A 19,812-nucleotide genomic window follows, 5' to 3' on the forward strand; every position below is an offset into this window, starting at 1 on the left:
TTTGTCATGACCTCATCTAATGCTAATTATGTAATGCAGATGGAGATGGCAGAAGGTTATAAGATTGTCTACAAAAAGGTGGAATCACGTAATTGTGAAAATTATTGTGGCAAGTTCATTGATGTTTTACAAAAGGTCCGTATAATATTTGGCACTGTCCTCGTCTGGGCATGTGACCCTTTGGTTTTGTGGGAGAAAAACATTCCGTGAGAAATCAGTCAAGGATCGAGGTGAGGTGACATCAGAAACAGGTTGGCAAGAGGGTAACAGTTGGTTGACAGAAAGTAATTTATGGAAACAGATTTCAGGATTCCAGATGGGTCCCATTTCCACTTAAATTACATTTCATTAACTGCCGGGCCTACATTAGCAAGCAGGCATTCCTGGAGCATTAAAGTATCCTTTGAATTTCTACTGTTTGCTTATAGAGTGGAACCCAAGTAGCTATGGCATAATTAGCTACATTAAAATGTGCCTACTTCAAAACCAAGAAACTGTAAGGTTTGTCTAAATTTAAAAATACTTCAAGTCCTCTCATTCTTTAGAATGCTTCGGATTTCTCAATTTATATAGGATATCGTCCTTCAAGTATGGGACTGAAGTGAATGGTCCGGATTTCTATTTTCCTGAAGCTTTCTATCCAGATGAAAAAGCGATGAAATTCATACAGCTGGAACGCCTGTATCATGAGCAGTTGCTTGCAAATCTCTCTGCTATTCAAGAACAATGGGGTGAGTGTCGTCTAACACAGAAATTGGAATTATGTATCAGCTACCTAACAAGTTACTATCTAAAAAGTTAACATATTTGGCTGGAATGTGTAAGTCAGGAAGTAACTGTTTCTGTTGTCAAGTTAATGTTGCAAAGAAAGTAGCATTTGTAACACAAGTCTATTGTGAGAAAAATCTCTCTTCGTTACTTTGTTCTTCCTATCCATACCAAGAAGAGAACTCTTTCGCCTTTTTGCATTTCTTCTGATCCTTTGCATGCTCTCCTGGTTAACTTAGTCTCTGAGGCAGTATTTACTGACATTGAAAAGTTATTACTTGGCTGTTTCTCATTGTGCTAACTTTGGGGTTGTTGGAGAAGAAAAGTTTGCCTGCTCATCTTTATCGTTGGGGCCAGTTAACTGTGTTTTCCCTCCTAAATATGATTCGTAATAGTGACTAACAAATATTTTACATTTAGAAACAAAATGGAAAACTGCACAACCACATACACTTATGTCTGCAAGGAATTCAGACAAGGGATTTAACGGTGATGACTTTGAACGGCTGGCTGAATTTTGCACAACACATCAAGAGTGAGTATTTCAGAATTTGGTTAGAGTGAGCATGGATTAGAGTATTGGAGAGCCATTGTAGCATGGAGTATTTGAAATACAGGATCCCTTTCTTCATTTGTTTTGTTAATGTTTTCCACTGGAGAAATTAAACCAGATAAAATGAAATGATTAGGTTCTTTTCCCAGCTTTTATCTGTCTCTTACACTGTGCTCAGTAAAAGGTCAACTCTACATAGGTTCAAAGTAACTTTTAATTAGAGAATTTTAAATATAACCTCTAATGTTGATTTCTGGTTAAGAAATTAGGCGATTCAGGTGGAAAAATGTGTATTAGGGCTTTTTAGTATAGTTATTTGCCAATGTGTGTATATTATGTAGTGAAAAACACATTTTAAAGAGTAGTCTAATAATGACAAATACAGGAGGATATTTAACCAAAATACTGCAGAAGGAAAATTGCGTTTACCAGATCGTTTTAAATGGCTTGATTTGTATCAAAGAGTTGGAGCTTTAAAACTAAATCATAGCAATAATAAAGCACAAAGATCTGTTTTTAACTCATATATGCAGACTTAGAATTCGGGAGGCAAGGGGCACAACAATGATAAAGCCAGGCCAGGTCGGGATGGAACGTGTGGTCCTCGGTCCTCGGCACAGTGTCCTGTTGGCTGTGGGCATGGACGCAGCTGTCTGCAGCCTCCACTCCGACCGAGATGCGGAGGAGTCCAGCCCTCGGAAAGCGCCCTCAGGCCCATGCGAGGCGGTGCCTAAGCCCCAAAGTCACCCCGTCTGAGTTCTGTGGCAGCGTGTGTCCATTCTCTGATTTCATACGCGCATAATGACAGACGGCAGATTTTTGTATTTAGCATCTTTTTCCCCTCGTTGTGTCCGTGGTACATGTTGTTACATGTGATGGCAATTTATTCTCTTCTATTCCTGAGTGTATTCATCATATTACTGGAGCGATTAATTTATTCCTAATAGACATTTGGATCATTTCTGGTTTCTGAATATCATGAATAAAATAGCTGTGAACATTTTCATTCATGCCTTTTTGGTGGATATATACACTCTGTTAAATCCGGTATTCCCTAAAATATAATATTTAGAAATAACTTTTTTTATCTGATTCCATGGATAATGCCAATAAATCTATCTTCTACTCTCATCTATTTTAGACTATAGTGACAAACTAAAATTTTAAAAAGTCATGTGTGTTAAATACTTTTTATGTACATAATTAGCAAAAAAGAATAAGTTACATTTTTCTGGATCTCAGCAGGTGTGGTTTATTCGGCAGTGTTCAGTCCGTGGTAATTAGCTTTCTGAGGAGACAGACACACAAGGTCGCTGCCCTTTGAACTGTGGGAACCAGCGGTAATGTTTCAGTGGTGAAGCTGTTCTGTGCTAAGATTAGAATTCTGAGAAGCTGTCGTTTTTTTACAGCCATTTCAGGGGCATTTGTTTGGAAGCGTATCACTGTTGTCGTTTTGTGTGTGTTTTTTTTTTTAATTCTTCTCTCTGTCTTTTTTCCCAACAGTCCTCTTTCATCCAAACATAAGGTAAGGAATCGTTTCTTTGAAAGTATTTCCAGGAAAAATGTTAAGAGCCAGATGTCTGTCGTATGCACTTGTTTAGAAAAAAGACCTGTCTCAAATTGTTTTCACCTTCTAATTCAATGCGATAGGTTCTCCAAAAGTTTTTTTTTTAAATTTGACTTGTAGATAGCCACTGTAGAACAGTCCCTGGGAAGGAAATGCGTGCCACCGGTAACTGCATCTAAAGATCCGAAGGAAAGCGGGGCACCAGCCAAAGAGCCAGGTACGTTCGGACGTTACAGACGCCTGCCTCTCCTGGTATTTTACCCATGTTACGTCTGAATTGCTGCTACATCCGAAATGCTGTACTTACTTCTCTTTTTTTGCACATACCTTTTCCAGACAAATAGCAAAGGGAGATGTTTTGAAAGTATTATGTAACTCTGGTTCGATCGCTAATAGGAGAAATTACTACCTCTAAATTCTTAGGAGAACCTAATGTTATTTCCATGTTTTCAGCAGGGGTTGGATATATCTCACACAGCATGACAAGACTATAAAACACGCCCTGAAATAGAATTGGTTTTAGTGTATTTACACATCGTGTCCTGTTAAAAAACCAACATTCACTACATAGACTTGACCAGAAATTTGTTCCGGACATGTAACTATTTAAAAGCTCTGTCTCTTAACAATTTATCCGTAGCATTGGCTTCTCTTCCCTGTTACGTTGGCTAACATTCACGTATATATTTTAAAGCATTTATGTTGTATCTTGCACCACTTCGTGTCTTACGTCAAAAGTTAAAGATGTTTAGAGACTATTTNATCTAAAGATCCGAAGGAAAGCGGGGCACCAGCCAAAGAGCCAGGTACGTTCGGACGTTACAGACGCCTGCCTCTCCTGGTATTTTACCCATGTTACGTCTGAATTGCTGCTACATCCGAAATGCTGTACTTACTTCTCTTTTTTTGCACATACCTTTTCCAGACAAATAGCAAAGGGAGATGTTTTGAAAGTATTATATAACTCTGGTTCGATCACTAATAGGAGAAATTACTACCTCTAAATTCTTAGGAGAACCTAATGTTATTTCCATGTTTTCAGCAGGGGTTGGATATATCTCACACAGCATGACAAGACTATAAAACACGCCCTGAAATAGAATTGGTTTTAGTGTATTTACACATCGTGTCCTGTTAAAAAACCAACATTCATTACATAGACTTGACCAGAAATTTGTTCCGGACATGTAACTATTTAAAAGCTCTGTCTCTTAATAATTTATCCGTAGCATTGGCTTCTCTTCCCTGTTACGTTGGCTAACATTCACGTATATATTTTAAAGCATTTATGTTGTATCTTGCACCACTTCGTGTCTTATGTCAAAAAGTTAAAGATGTTTAGAGACTATTTTTACATTAGTGTGTTCATTGCAAACACTTTAGAAGATAAAGATAAATTATTACATGGTAGGGTGTCTATTTTTCCTGATGTTTGATTTTACTACTAATTTGTATTCCCGGGATTTATATTCCTGAGCCCTGGTATTAAACAAAGCAGCCTTCGGGCATTGTGCCTGAGTTGCCCGAGAGAGAAAATGATGGTGATGCCTGCAATTTAATTCTCCTTTTTCTCTTTATAAAGTCCTTTCCCCCGACTCCCTAAATTTTCCTTCATCTCCCTTATTCTCTTGAGGCAAATTTAGGACTTTGCTTTAGGTCAGCCCTACCCCTTCCTCCTGGCCCCTCTGTTTCCGTCGTTTTCACACTGGAAATCAGAGTAAAATGAGCTTCGCAGAAATCTTAAGGGGAGAAAAAGCCACAAAATGGCCACCTGGTGTGGGCGTGGATGTGCCTCCGTGTTGTGCACGTCGGGAATCGTGCTCTAACAGGCTGATTAATTAAACTTGACGCTTAGTACGGCTGCTTGCCCAGCCCCAGCTTGGCACTGGCGGGAGGGAGCTTGGTCTCTGCCATGAAAGGTGTTTCAGACGGGAAAACTGAGAGACCTCATGTCCCTCACTGGCTTGACCCTTTGATTCACAGCTAGAACCTGGGTCTTCTGATTTCTGATTCAAATGCAGCGTGCTTCTCACTAATAATCATCTCACGGGGAGAGGGTGAACTAAATCCTGGGGCAAGAAATCTTGCCAAGTCTGATAAAACAGTATCTTTTAAAGAAAAATGTCCACTCTCCCAGACTTAGTCTCCTCAGGTTGGTTATTCTGTGAATAGATACATAGAAACATAAGGATATAACAAGAAGAAATACGGAAATATTACTTGAAGTGATTTGAATCAAATACATCGTTCCTGTTTTGCTTTATGTTTCCCCATTTCCAATAATGTAAGACTTATAATAAGTACAATCTAGATTTTCCTTTCCCTTCTCTGTCTCTCTACACTCCCTGATCTCAAGCCTCTTCCCTAATCTGGAACGTTGTGTTTTGTGTATGGTGGTTAAAGCTGGTTTCTGGAGCCAAACTTACCTGGTTTGAATTCAGCCTCCACCTTAAAGCTGTGTGATCTTAGGCAAGTTACCTAACTTCTCTGAGCCTCCATTCCCACAGCTCCAGAATTCGTTGTACTTAATCCTTGGGTGCTTGTGAGGATTGTGTTAATAATTTCATGTTAAGAGTTTAGAATAATACCAGGCCCAAAGTAAGGGCTCAGAATACTCTCACTGCCCTCATCGCTCCAACTCCGCCTCGGGTTATCACTGCCTTCCAGTACCAGCATTTGGTATATGTTCTCTGCACACAAATCTCTCATTAGGAAAGTCTTTAAGTAGTTCACATACTATCTGATATCTTGTCTGTCCCTCTTAACAAGCAGTGTAAGCCAGGCTGGGTCATCTGAAGGAACTCATGGAAACTAAGTGACTTATGCAGGAACAGAACTAATTAGATCTCAAAGCCAAACCCTGGTCTTCTGAACCCGGAGCCCATGCATTCTTATGAATTCATATTTTTATGTGTGTTTAAGGAATATGTTACATGTAAAAGTAATGTGTTACATGCATGACAAATGATAACAAACAGAAGGCCTCTGAACCTAACTAACACCCAGGTAAGGACCAAGTTATTGTCAGTTTTCTGATAACTGCCTTGTGTCCCCTGCTTTCGCCCCACCCCTGATGGAACCGTCATCCTGAGTTTTGTATTTATCATTTTTCCCATTTTTCATAGGTTTTGTTGGCATGCAATTTCCATGCACTAAAATGTACCCATTTTAAGGGGGTAATTTGGAGAGTTTTTACAAATGTGTACATTCACATAACCTCTACCTTTCCATTTCAGAAGAGCTAAGTAATAGAAATCCATGTTAGTATGAACAGAAGCACTAACAAGAATAAGTTTTATATTATAATACATACCTGTAAAAATTCAGGAAATACTGTGAATTCATGAAAATATGCGCACACACAGCAAATCACACAGGTACCCCCACTTTTTCCTGGAATGCCATTAAAACATCAGAGAGGGGGTCTTAAAAGGCCAAACCGCACAAGGACAGGATGGGCAAGGACACAGTAGCAGATGTGATGCTCAGAAAAATGGGGAAGCTGGAGCACAGATGGCCGGGCGGCACCTGGCTCGGCTCACCAGAGGAAGCTGGGAGCTGTGTGTCCCCAGGGAAGGCGCTGGTTTCTGCCTGCAGAGGTCTGGCGCCGGAGGCACAGAGGGCGCCACTGAAGTCAAGGGCGTGGGGCCGACAGGAAACAGGAGGTGAGGCCAAAAGACTGCGCCAGGAGCACTGAGACCTTTCTATTCCCTCTGTCCCAGGCAGGAGGCAGAAGGTTTATTTTGTAGAGAACATGAACCGAAGGCCTTGTGGACTCAGGGAACGAGCACGATTCAAGGAAAGGAGGGGTCTTATAGAGAAAGTGAGCATTGAACGAAAATCTCCGGACCAAGTCATGAGACCGCTAGCCTGTTCCCTGCAGTTAGCATTCCAAACTGTGGCGGCTGTATCTCTTCTCCTCTCTGGGAAACTAGCCCCTCGGCTAGGAAATTAACGCCTCTGGCCCCTCTTTGCCTCACTGCGAGCTCTAGCCACAGAGCTGTTTGGTGCCTTCTTTAAGACGCCCTCAGGTAGAGAAGATGGGGGGACCAGATCAAAGGGAACAGGAGATGGGGGGACCAAAAGAAACTCAAAGGGAACAGAATGAAAGCAGGGGACAGATGAAAAATTCTTAAAATGAATGGCCATCACGAGATTAGAGAAAATACTGTATGTGTGAAAACGAGCGTAAGACGCTGTTTTTCTAGAAAAGGAGCATTCGGTGAATTAGAGAAATGTTCACAGAGATTGAAAAGTGTGCTGGCCACCATAAAAACTAAGTGGGAAGAACTGAAGGGTGACATTGAGGCAGTGCCCCAGAAAGTTGGTCCAAAGACAGAGAGGGGAAGAGCAGGACAGAAAAGGTATCTGATCAGCCCCTAGGTCCCAAAATCCTGACGGGCATCCTACAGGGAGAGAACAGAAAAAAGACGGGGATAATTTATCAAAAAAAAAAAAAAAAAGAAAGAAAACTTCCTAGAATTGAAGGTCATGAGTTTCCACACTGAAAGTCCCACCAAGTCCCTAACACAAAGCACGAGAAGCTTGATGAAGTTTCAGGACACCAGATACAAAGAAAAGAATCCAGATCTTCTGGGAAGAAAATGTGGGTTGCTACGGGTGGGTATTCAGAACGGTTAGTGAACTTGACATTCCTACTAGAAGCTAGTCCCACGGCAGGAGCACCTTCCAAATTGTTAGGGAAAGTGATCCTTGACCTAGAAAGCCTCACTGAAGTTTTTAGGGGTCAAGGAACAAGGACTTTTCAGATGTGAAGGATCCTGGAAAGGTTACCTGCCCTGTACCTTTTCTTAGGAAGTGTTCCACCAACAGGAAGCGCTGGGAGGCAGAAAGCAAGGTCTCCCACATAGAGCCAAGGGGGTTCCTGGGATGACCTGGAAGGGAAACTCCCTGGGTACCAGTCTGCCTGGAGGGCGGCTGCAGTTTAGGGGCTCTCAGAAAGGACGTGTTTTGAAGCCGCTCAATGATCTGCCGGCGTATATGCCTTCGTTGTACATCTGTCAGAGTTTAGAGAAACTTAAATGGAGACTTTCTTTAATGAAGCCATGAGTCAGTTATTAACACCAAGGAAAATAAATGTAAACAAGAAAGAAAAATGTCTCGGTGTCCAGTGTGGGCCAGCGTGAGTCAGATGAACAAAGCCACAGTAAGGTAAACATGTCGATGTTGAATTGCCCCAAAGCACGTTGAATTGTAACGGGAAGCTGGAGGCAGGGAGATAATACATCCTTTCAGTGGTTTTCAGTATTGTTGGGTCACGCCCGTCACTTTTATGTCCTTTCTCTTCCCCCCCTGTACAGAGTGTTGTTTTGAATCTTAAAACCACTGTTTTTCTTCATCTTCAGAGAGAGAAACTCATCCTGGCATGGACCCAAGTACAGAAAGCCAGCCTGAAGCAGAGGCCGAGGAGAACAGCCCCTGCGGCAGTCACAAGGCCGGGCCGGCAGATCCCCAGGGCCTTCCTGTAGCTGCAGGGAGGGACCACACAGCGGAGCCACTCGGCTGCTGTGAGGAGAGGGCCCCCAGGGAGCTCCACGCCCAGCCCCCAGAGACAGCCGGGAGCTGCTGCGGGCCCCACTCTGCAGAGAACGCTTGTGAGGGTGACAGAAGCCTGCCACTGGCTCAGACAGACGCCTGCCAAGGTGTGGCCGAAATAGAGGGCCCTGCCGAAGACCCTCAGGTGGTACTTTCCAGAGAGTCGGGGACAGAGCCATTGATTTTACCGGGCTCTGACCACACAGCTCCTACGCTGTGTCCTGAGGGTAAACATTCACAGACTCAAAGAAAGGAGCTCCATCTGCCACTCCAAGATGCTGCTTCTGAGGCGTGGCCCTCAGACCAGCCCGAGCACAATGAACTGAATGAGCCGCAGCCACCCGGTCGCAGGGACGGGGATGGAAAATCACTGCCAGGGCAGGCCGGCCAGGAGGGCTCCGACAGTGTGCCTTGTGGGAATGCGGACGGGTCTGACTTAAGTGCGGGGCCTCCGGGCGTGTGTATGGCCCCAGAGGGGCCGGGAGAGCAGGGCGACCAAGTCAGTAAAGAGACGGAGGACTATCTCAACAGCCTTTTAGAAGGATGCTTAAAAGATGCTGAAGATTCTCCTCCCTACGAAGAGGAGGATTCTGATCTCCAAGACCTGTCCCCCGACGAAGCGTCTTACAGTCTCCAGGAGCCCCAGCCTGCTGAGGAGGGCTGCCTCTCTCTGGACGATCTCGCTAGAAGGATAGAGGTTGCAGAGGTAAAGATGCCGTTCGCTGCATGAATGCATGCTCTGAAAAGTAGAATGAAATGTAAAGAGCCAAATGTGCTAAAGGTTGCCTAGTTCTTATCAGTTTCCCCTGGTCTCAGACACCGAGGGAAAATTTAATTGACGTCAACTTTTCATCATTAGGGGTTTAATTTAGTTTGGTCATGATGTTTATGCTGCAGGAAGTAAATCTCATGCCCCCACAGAGAAGCACGGTGAACATCGGTTGTTTGTGGTTTTCGGGGTTTTTGTGTTTCGGGGTTGTTTTTTGTTTTTTGTTTTTTCGGTCCTTGGGTCTTTTATTTGCCAGTCGTAGGAGTTGTGATCAGGATTGGTCGCTTTCTTAGAGGGAAATCTCATTTTTCTTCTCATACAACTAGGAGGTAAAATAGAATGTATATTCTGTTTCTTCCTCTTATTAATGTATAAGAGAATGAAGGAAACACTTTAAAACACAGTTAAGACTAGGAGATGCTGGGTGGCTTTTTAAGCCCTTAAAGTGGATGCTGTGAGAGTTCTGTTTCTTACAGTATTACTTTACAAGCTCTAGATTTGAGCAAACAGTACTGAACTACTTGGCTAAAACAAAGATTTTAAATCAAAGTTTTAAGTAGTAGTGAGGCTAATCAAACCCAAAAGAAATGAAAAGGAGGAGAGAACCAAGATGACCACTCTCCTTCGTTGGATGATACAGTTGTTTAAAGCTTGTGGGGCGGGGGGGGGGGGGGGGGGGGGGGGGAGTGAGGAAAGGCCCTTTGGGAAGGCTCCCCCTACGCCCGGGGCTGAGGACACAGGAGGGATCAGATGAAGTTCCCCCGCTCCGGGAGTTCTCTGCCGCCCCTTCCGCTCTTTTTTAAACCATCTTTGTGTTTGAAACCGTCTCCCTGCTTCCATAGTTGTGTGAATACAGGATTCAGAACGTAATTTCTTAATAACTGAGTGTTCTCGTGAGCAGTATTTTTCACGCCCTCGGGAACTGCTGTGACTCATGAGCCCGCCCTCCACCCGTTGGGCTGAGCTGTCCCAGTGGGTCCTCCGTTTTCTCCCCAAACCTCACTTCTCCTGCCAGTGACTCTGCCCCTCACTGTTTGTCATTCTTTCCACCACTGTGTGGACGACAGAACGCAGCGGTACATTCTTTCTTTTGCCAGGTTCCCCCTTTTCCTTGTTTCTTTGCTTTCATTTTCTTGCCGCTGCTGCACTGCCCAGCTCTGGCCTCAGGTGGAACTCGACTTTGACAACCAACCACCACCCAGTGGAAGCTTTTGTGACGTTTTTTAGATGAGTAGATTCACCCCACAATGAATTAATGTACACACGGCCTCCCAAAGAACTGGAGGTGTCTGCACTCGTGGGATGCACGTTAATGGGAAGGGTCTAGGTTTGGGAAGCTTTTTTTGAATACAGGAATAGTTTGCCTAAGTGAAAGGACGGCTTCATCCCAGCAACATTGCTGTTCTTGTGTAGAAAAGAGGATGATGCTGTCATCAAAAGTATATTCCCCACCTCTTGGCTGTCTTACAAAGGCATCAGGAACATTTATGCTCTTTGCATGAAAATTGTTAGAAGTGTATCACGTGTGCAGTGTCGGCGGGTAAGAGGCTCACTCGTTCACTCTTTGGCTCAGTGATCGCACGTCACGTCCCCGTGTGGTGCCGCCACATCAGACAAGGACGCTGCCCGGGGGACGCCTGTGGTCTAACAGACACCTGAGCCCAGGCTCACCTGTCCACTGAGTTTGAGTTTCCCAGTCGTGGGGAGAAGACGGCATTTCATCGCCATGCCCATAATGTATCTTAATGTCAGAGCCAAACCCCCTGACCGAGGAAGCTGGTCATGCTGATAAATCACGGGCCTGCCTGGTGCTGGGGCCTGGGAGGGCTGCTTTGTCTTCCTTTTCAATCCGTCTGTTGTCTTAGCACCGAAACCTGTGGGAAGAAACACACTGCACAAATTCAAGGTGCATCGTGACCCAGTCGAGTGCTGCTAATTAATTAGGGTCCATTCAGCTGATAATAAATTGGTACATGGGGGGGGGGAAGTGAAGGAGTTCTTTTGTTTTCTAAATAAACAGCACTCAAATATCTACTAAAATAGATCCGTTAACTTTCAAAGGACTCATCTTCACAGCCTTGAGAGCAGACTTTAGCAACCTCATTTGCCTCACGAAAATAAGCCATTTTCTCCGTTAACATTCCCATGTGTGATCTATTTGCAGAGATGTCATATGTTCAGAAAACTATATTCAATGCTTCGCATTCAAGTAATTTTAATTTTTAGAAATAACTCATAGTGACGCTGAGGAAGTAGCCGCGTGGCTACTGCTTGGTTCTTTGCAAGCTTGTCACTTGAAAGGGGGCAAAGTGCGTGCCCTGCAGTCTAACGTGACGGCATCCACTCAGATAGCTCAGGTCTGCCTGGTTCACAGCCCGGGAGAGGGCACGACCTAAACTCTCTGAGGGGGACACAGAAGGGAGCCTGGGACTGCTCCTGGTTTTGTCTGCAAAGCAGCTTTCTGATCGAAGCGGCTCCTGTGGCCTCCGTCCGTGTCTCTCGGCCAGGTCACTGGGGTCAGGGAAGCCAAGTCACACTAAGACTCGTCCCTGTGGGGTACCCTGACCCCGTGAAGAGAGGAGGCCAGGCCTGAGCAGCACTGCTGTGCCAGGTCATGAACGTAGCTGTTCTGTGCGTCTCAGAAACACTGCAGATGAGACCGACACGCCCGAGGCCTGGGCCTCACACGCACACTGTTGGTGTGAACTCTTATTTGCAGTCTCTGTCTCTCCCCGGGGGTCCTTTTGGCTCTGGGATGAAGGCCACACCCCATGGCTTGGCATTCAGCACGGGGTAGCCTGGCCCACTCTGCCTTTCCAGGGTCCCCTCCTGCTGTTCCTTTGTTCTCCGCCTGCACTCCAGTCAGACTGGCCTCCGCAGCCTCCCAGATACGCCGCCTCGCATGCCCTCACCTTTGAACTTCACCTTCTGTGGCCCTCTGCTCCGAACAATGAACCTCCTTTGCAGAGATTTACTTCCTCCCAGCCCCCAGGATCTCGCTCCGGCCTTTTTAGCCCGTAGCACCCCAAGCGCAGCGCTGGCTCACAGTCAGTACTCAGTAAATGCTCAGTCAGTACTCAGTCATCTTCTCTCGTTATTGTCCGGGACACACACACACACACACACAGTCTTCCGCACTAAACTCCAACTCCTCAGGGGTGGGGAGCCTTTTGCACATTTTCGTATTCTCAAAAAAGCGGCGTCATTCAAATAAAATATAGGTAGGTGCCGTCTGTGTGTAACCTGCTTGTCCAGGTGGTCATTTACTCGTTGGCATGTTTACTAAGCACCCGCTGTGTCCAAGGACTCGAGGGGACGCAGATGGAGGTCTTGTTCTCATGAGGCTCCTGCTGTGGAGGGAGAGACACCTAAGAACCAGTTCACACGAAATGAACGGTGTAGTTTCAGATATGGGTACGGGCTATGAGAAGCCTCAGCAGGAAGAGGGGATGTAGAGACCAACCGGTGAGGAAGGGGAGGAGTGGACTCTCTTCGGTAGGCGGCGGGAGGACAGCAGGGAGCCGGGCAGCACAGCCGGAGCCCCGCGAGCGAGGAGGTGGTGGCAGGGTTAGGGGGAAGAGGCGCCTGGTGGGGTCAGGGCGAGAAACTGAACTGAGATTCAGACGGTGGGAAGCCAGGATTTTGAGCCGGAGAGTGAGGGGCTGTGTTCCCTGGCTGCTCCGTGGAGGGCAGACGGCAAGGAGGCAGGGGCCTCAGGAAGGAGACCAGTCGGGTCACTGCAGCTGTTCAGGTGAAGAATAACACAGGACGGGGCTTGGGTAGTAGTGGGGTACGTGGTAACGGTGTGTTTCTGAAGGAGGGACGTACGGGACGTGCCGATGGATCAGGGTTGGGGTTTGGTGGTGAGGACCAGTTTTGAGGGGGAGAGAATCAAGAGTTCTGTCTTGGAATCTACCTGTTTAAACAGTCGACTGGGGGCTAAAAAGTGGGATGGCATCTTGACATTGTTACCACTTCTTTTCCCATTTTGTGTGTATTGTATCGTCCCGTTAAACAAACAAAAGCAATGAGAAAAACACAAGGCAGTGCCCAGTCTAGAAACTTACACTATAAAGCTCCTATTTTTTATTTTAAGCAAACCTTTCTCTTTCACGTCTTTTACAAATTCAGCATTAACCTGCTTCGTGGTCGTTCGCCCCTTCCTCTTTCGCACTCTGCCCCTGCGGAGCTGTAAGACACAGCACGGTGGCGGTACACATGTTCTTTCTGGAAGGTGCCGTTCCTCCATGTGGCTCCTCCCCGAGCTCCCGCTGGGACTTGTAATCACTTACTATAGTAGTACCTGTGCTCTCGGTCCACTTTCCGGTTAATGGAATGACGCAAAAGGTCTTGCATCCAACCATCATCTCCCCCATGTCTCTGGTTCGATGGATTTAGTCATTAGTGTAAGTGTCTTTGAGTTGAGTGATGTGTAAGATACGGATTTGTTACTAGAGGTATACGCTACTTTGAAAAGACGAAAGACACATACTAGGTTTAATAAGAGGACACTAAACAAATGGTTCTCTTAAACTCATTTGGGTGGCATTGGTCGATAGGGTTATGTCAGTTTCAAGGGTACAGTGTTCTAATGTATCACCCGCATGTTGCCTTGTGTACTCATCACCCCAAATGTAACCTCCTCGTGTCACCACACATTTGACCCTTTTTACCCTCTTCTAACTCCCCCACCTCCCCTTCCCTCTGGTAACCGCCATACTGTTCTTTGTGTCTGTGAGTTTTGTGTGTGTTTGTTTCATTTGTTCATTGGTTGCTTTCATCGTGTGTCCCCACAAACGCAGGGTTGCCATTCGTGACAACGTGCGTGGCTCTCGAAAGCACGCATCATGCCGAGCAAGCTAAGTCAGACAGGATAAGCAAAATAGTCCTAGAAACTAAGATCTTCACCTTAGGAAAGTGGCAAGAGATTTAATCCTGAGTGTGTATTCAGACTTTGCCAGTAGCTGGTGCTCCAAGGTTGAGAATGTTAGTTAAACTTTCTCAGCTTGGCATCTTCTGGAAAATGGGGCTGATAATGAGAGGCAGGCAGACCCGCTAAATTGTAGGTCTTCTTACAGAGCCCGTGTCGACTGTCACTTGTCCCTTCGGTGAAGAATAATGGTGGGAAATCTGACATGTGCCTCCACAGGGGACTGAGGGCACTTAAACTCTTTGTGATGATGCCGATGTGTCTTAGGAACGTTAATTCTCAAGTTAGTTGGACACCAAACGTGTTTGTGTGCAAAATTTACCAGCCTTGAGGTTCTGGATTGAGTAAAGCCTACGTCATTAAAAGAAATTATTTGGTATCTATTTTTTTTTTAATTTTGTGAGGGGCTAGTTCTAACATCAGAGATCTCTGAACGTTTGTCACAGTAGGATTTACTGTGTTCATAGGATTGCAAAATAATTTTGTCTTTACAAGCCGTTCATCCTTCAAATGCCATTTGAGATGAGCATTGGTGTTTGAGGGGAAGTGCCAAAGTGCTGTTTATTTGCAAATACAGAGGACTAGGCCAGATGGATGCCCGTTGTTGCTGCTGAGTATTGCACTTTTTCATGGAGTACCAGCAGTAACAATTACGTTGATTACAGCCTAAGCAGTCTTTTAGTTCCTAATGGAAGGGCTTGGTATATTTTGTTTGGGTAGCAAAGAAATTCAGCAATTCAAGTAGAAAGCCAAATTTAGTTTATGAAGCTTTATTTTCTGAGACTTAAATTCTTTTAACGTTTTAACATCAATATTTTAAGTAGTTTGGAGAAGATACGTTTTCATGTGCCCTGTATCGTCTTCCCACCCTACTTAGAAATACTTGGCAGTCTTTCGAGTGAGACCCCAAATTAGTACTTCATTATTCTGGCTTACTTCCCTTCTGTCGTAGAATTAAGGAAAACTCTACCACAGTCCTCTCTTAAACTCTTTGTGTTTGACTGCGTGCGTGATTTCTGCCCTTGAGGTAGGTTCTGAGACGTCTGCCTGAAACTCTTGCCAGAACAGAAAGGCCACACCCGCCTGTCTCCCAAGAGTCTCCCCCCCCCTTGGCCGGCCTCTCCGGCACCAGCATCTGTCAACTGCAGGGTGGTTAGAAAAGCGGCAGAGGGACCTAGGGAAGACACCCGAGCAAGCCCGGAAGGGATGCTGGGACAGGGCACACTGTCCCACACACAGTGGGACAGGCCCCGAGGAAGCAACAGGCTTTGGGTTTCAGTGGGAGAGAAAATGAAGAGAAAATGTAGCGTGTGGTTAGACTTTTCGCCGAGAATGAAGGGTTACTGGGGGAGAGTGTCCAAATGTTAGCCCATCCCACCCAACTGTCACTTCTCGTATTTCTGCTTCTTCCCTCTTTCAAAAAGCTGCCAAAGTTCATTGCCACACAGTAAATAAGATGGGGCCACTGGAGAAGGCGTGTGTCCCTTGGCTGGATGAAGTCCAGAGCCAGACACCCAGACTAGGCCAAGCAGAGCTAAGGCAGGGGCCTGACAAATGCTGCACTAGGACCAGCTCGTCCGTCCGTCGGGGAAGCACGTTCTGTGTCTTTGCAGATGATTTCCCAAGTTTTTCTCAGTATTTCAACTTTCACTGGTTCCTATTCGCAATGTCTTTTGATTGATGACTTGGGCCTGTGGCTCGCATTTACAGAGTCAAAGTTCACATCACAAAGATACGCAGCGAACAGTAACGCCACGCCAGGGCTCATCCCCAGGCTGTTCATTCTAAGTAGTTAAAGCAACTTGGAGATGCCTGCGGTGTATGCCTGTGGTAAATGTACAACTGTTATTTAACGGAGAAAACAGTGTATTAGAACCTCATTTTTTTTACAGTTACTAAAAAGAAAAGCATCATCTATAAAAGTAATGTGTTGGTTGAAGTAATTTTGATTTTCCATCTCTTGCTCTTACGGAAGTTATGAGGACTTCTTCCCCTTTCAGTGTGAGCAGCATGCTTGTAAAATCTTTTCTCTTTGTTGTATAAAGGGGCCCTTCAACCTTGTTGCTTTTCTAAAGAAGGATTGGAAAGGCGGTCTGTTCCTTTGCGCATCTGTGCTTACTGGTTCGATGTCACCAAAGTAGTTTTCTCAGAAGAAGGACATCATCTGAAATTATGCACGCATTATGTAATCCCTATAAAAAGACTACATTTGCTAACATTGATTTTTTTTTGAGATAATGGTTTCCATAGTCCCATGTTGAGGAAGGCCCTGTAAAACACCATATTGAGTGAATTCTTGGCCCTAAAAGCCTTGAGTTATAAAAAGAACTAATAGAATCTGTAATGTTCATGCACGGTGCGCTGTCAGAGGTGGCTGGCTGGAACTAGAGATCGTGTTAGGGACTTTGTGCCGTCAGTCGGCTTTGTGACATTACAAGCCGTCCTTAACTTTCAGTCATCTGACACCAGCAAGTCCCTGACACCTACAGTGTTCGGCCCACAATGCCCACCTGTGTCATCACCGGTGGCCAAGCAGGCAGCTGGCAAGTCAGCTGCTTTGAACCAGCCAGCTGCTGAGGCGGACCTTCGAGGCCTCCTGCTCCGCGGCCTGGCTCCACCAAGGGTCCCCTTCTCAGTCTGCCTGCACCTCGGAGTCTTTTCCCTCCTAAATGGCAAGGGCTTTCGTTTCTGTCTTGGTTTGTAATCAGGGGTGGGGCGGAGGCAGGGGAGAGGTCGCCCAAGTGCAAACCAGAAGGAAACAGAGGGCATGAGGCGGGGGGGGGGGGGGGGGGGGGGNGAGGGCGTGAGGGGGGGGGGGGTGCCGAAGAGATACTAGACAGCCTGTGGTCAATATTTCAGGCTCTTTGGTCCGTTGAAACTGCTCGGCTCTGCCACTGTAGCCCAAAAGCAGCTATAGACAATATGTAAATGAACAGGTTTGGCTTTGTTCCAATTAAGTCTTATTAAATGAACATAGGCAGAAGGTCTTTGGCCTCCTGACCCTGAGTTTGCTAAACTGTGTGTTCATATTACAAAGTCCTCTGTCCCTAGTAAACTGTCTCTGATCTTTCTAGAAGGGAAGTCCTTAAAACATCTTGAGCAGTCAGGCATTCTTTAGTGAATGTATCGTTTCTCAGAGGAACTGAGGACAACACTGATTTTGCTGTTAAAAGTTGCTATCAGCCCTGGCTGCTGTGGCTCAGTGGATTGAGTACTGGCCTGCAAACCAAAAGGCTGCCAGTTCAATACCCAGTCAGGGCACATGCCTGGGTTGCTGGCTGGGTCCCCAGTTGGGGGCACTCGAAAGGCAACCAGTCTATGTTTCTCTTCCTCTCTTTCTTCCTCCCTTTCCCTCTCTCTGAAAAAAAAAATAAGTAAAATCTTTTTTAATAAAAAGTTGGTATCAAATATATTTTTCTCAAAGATTTTATTTATTTATTTTTAGACAGAGGGGAAGGGAGGGAGAAAGAGGGATAGAAACATCAATATGTGGTTGCCTCTCAGGTGCCCCCTACTGGGGACCTGGCCTGCAACCCAGGCATGCGCCCCAACCAGGAATCAAACCTGTGACCCTCTGGTTCACAGGCCAACACTCAATCCAGTGAGCCACATCAGCCAGGGCCGAAATATATTTTAAGTGTCACGTGTTTATTTCTTTAAAGTTGCTGATGAATGACAAAAGCAGTGCTGGTTTATGGGCCTGTTATAAAGCCAAGCCCAGTGCTACTAACTAAGCAAAGAGAGGTCGTAAGTGATCGTTTCACAGATTATTTCACAGGGAAACGGAGCGGAGTGGCAAAGCAAGGCAGTTACAGGAGGCCTGATTCTCAGCCCACTGCCTGGCTCTGGAGTCCTTCGGGGCTTCAGAAAAGGCGGTTTTGGATGTGTATCTGGCAGTCATCTGCATAGACATGAGAGTGTTGTTCTGTTACATTTTGACGGTTGGGATTTTTAGTAGGAATTAAATCAGCCTAGAACAGAAATTCACATACCCATTGAACTGAATTGGCCCCATTACGAGTACGTATAAAATGCCACTGATATTCCCTGCCGTGATTTAACGAACGCTTCTTCATAACCGCTGGCAGGTGGCTCCTGCTGAGGGCCTGGTCTCCATATTAAAGAAGAGGCACGATGCTGGAGGAGACCACCCTGCCCAGATGCAGCAGAGACCATCCAAGCGGCGAGTGAGATTCCAAGAAATAGACGACCACCTAGATCAAGGTGAGTGAGTGCCGAGTGCCCGGCTCGGCCCTGGGGCTGACGCAGGCTCAACTCCTGGCGTGCGCTGAAGCACCTGTTGATGTAAAAGGTAACGGGCTTTGTAAAAGAATAGGTGGGCCTGCTTTTTTTTAATCTTCCGCACAGAAGCACAGAGGTGAACTACCCTCAGTTTTTAAGTAATCTTGTTTGCTCGGGTACATGAGCCCATTGCAGAACTCAGCTCACAGCCTTCCTACCCCACGTTCAGTCCTCAATGTGCGAAACTGATTTCAATTTCCTTGTTTAGTGTTCTGTTTTGTTTGGGGTTTATTTTTTGCTGTTGGTTTTTTTTTTTAACGAGTCTGCTATCTTTGTCTTCCTTCCAGCAATGGTTAATACTCCTGTTTTGTATGTGTGGAAAATATTTATGGATTACAAGTGTGTTCTCTCCAGTGAGTTCTTGGCTCTGTAGATGGGAGTGTCTCTTCAGAGCAGCAATTCAATACTGGTGCTGTTGTCTTCCTCTCCTCCTGGGCCTCTGTGGAAGGAAGGTGGTTGCTAGGTTTACCTTAGGCCTGGGTAAGTGAGGAGGCGTGGGAACAGAGCCAAAAACCTGTGAGGGTGCTTCTTGTGTTTATAGAACAACAGCGTAAGCATGTAGATGCGCTTTCTAAGTACGACTCGAAGTGACAGAGGTTTCTGAGTGTTCACGCCTGCAAAGCTGGTAGGAGCCTTGGAAATAACCTGCTCCCACCCTCATGTTCCCGCTGCCCCTTGCCCGTGACTCACATTCTCCCCCAGAGAAAATGCTTGCTTCTTTGCTTGCACTGATGGGCCCTTGAATCCTTTGCGCACCAGGAGGAACCCCAGCTTTAGAGCTGACAGGCTTAGTTCACTCAGGAGCCGTCTTACCGTAAACCCAGACACTTCGCTGGTGCTCAGGAGCCGAGTGGTCCTCGCGGCATGCACCGTGGACAGTGCAGCCCTCCACACCGTTTCAGCACATGGATAAGACCGAATGGGCACTTTTGAATAGCATCGTCTCGATTCTATCTGTAAATATGTGGTTATGAAGGAAAATACAGAAAGATACATAGATTATTCACATCGATAAGGCTGAAAGGAGGAAAAGGTGGTGAAACTGCCGAACTGACAAAAAACACAACTGATAAATGATCGTATTTATTCATTTGTATAAAAATGTATTTGCATATATACCTATAAAGTATTAAGTCTATTTAACTTAAGATCTGTTAGACTAGACATTTGTGGAGCTCAGCACAGGGTGGTAAGGGAATCCTGTGTATGTAAAAGTCCTGAACCGTCTGCGTTTGACCTGGGAGGATGCACGCCAGGATTAGCCGTGTTGGGAGGGGAATGTGGCCAGGTGAGAGAACAACGGGGAGTCCCTTAGAGCAGACTTGGGGTCTGAATTTTCACGGGAACAGTGTATTTACCTGTTACTC

The 19,812-nt window shown here is 45.7% G+C and overlaps 1 protein-coding gene across 1 annotated transcript in view; it reads left to right on the forward strand.

Moving 5' to 3' along the window:
- The window catches only part of CNST (consortin, connexin sorting protein), a 65,058-nt gene that overhangs the window by 39,079 nt on the left and 6,167 nt on the right, over positions 1 to 19,812 (forward strand). The window contains exons 5-10 of the mRNA XM_037069405.1: positions 645 to 731; positions 1,189 to 1,303; positions 2,825 to 2,846; positions 3,009 to 3,105; positions 8,255 to 9,150; positions 18,232 to 18,367. Coding sequence (XP_036925300.1) covers positions 645 to 731; positions 1,189 to 1,303; positions 2,825 to 2,846; positions 3,009 to 3,105; positions 8,255 to 9,150; positions 18,232 to 18,367 — 1,353 coding nt within the window. The remainder of the gene's footprint in view (positions 1 to 644; positions 732 to 1,188; positions 1,304 to 2,824; positions 2,847 to 3,008; positions 3,106 to 8,254; positions 9,151 to 18,231; positions 18,368 to 19,812) is intronic.

The sequence above is a fragment of the Sturnira hondurensis genome, unplaced genomic scaffold (assembly GCF_014824575.4).
Source record: "Sturnira hondurensis isolate 20B ecotype Veracruz unplaced genomic scaffold, ASM1482457v3 Scaffold0018525, whole genome shotgun sequence".
Taxonomy (NCBI): Eukaryota; Metazoa; Chordata; class Mammalia; order Chiroptera; family Phyllostomidae; genus Sturnira; species Sturnira hondurensis.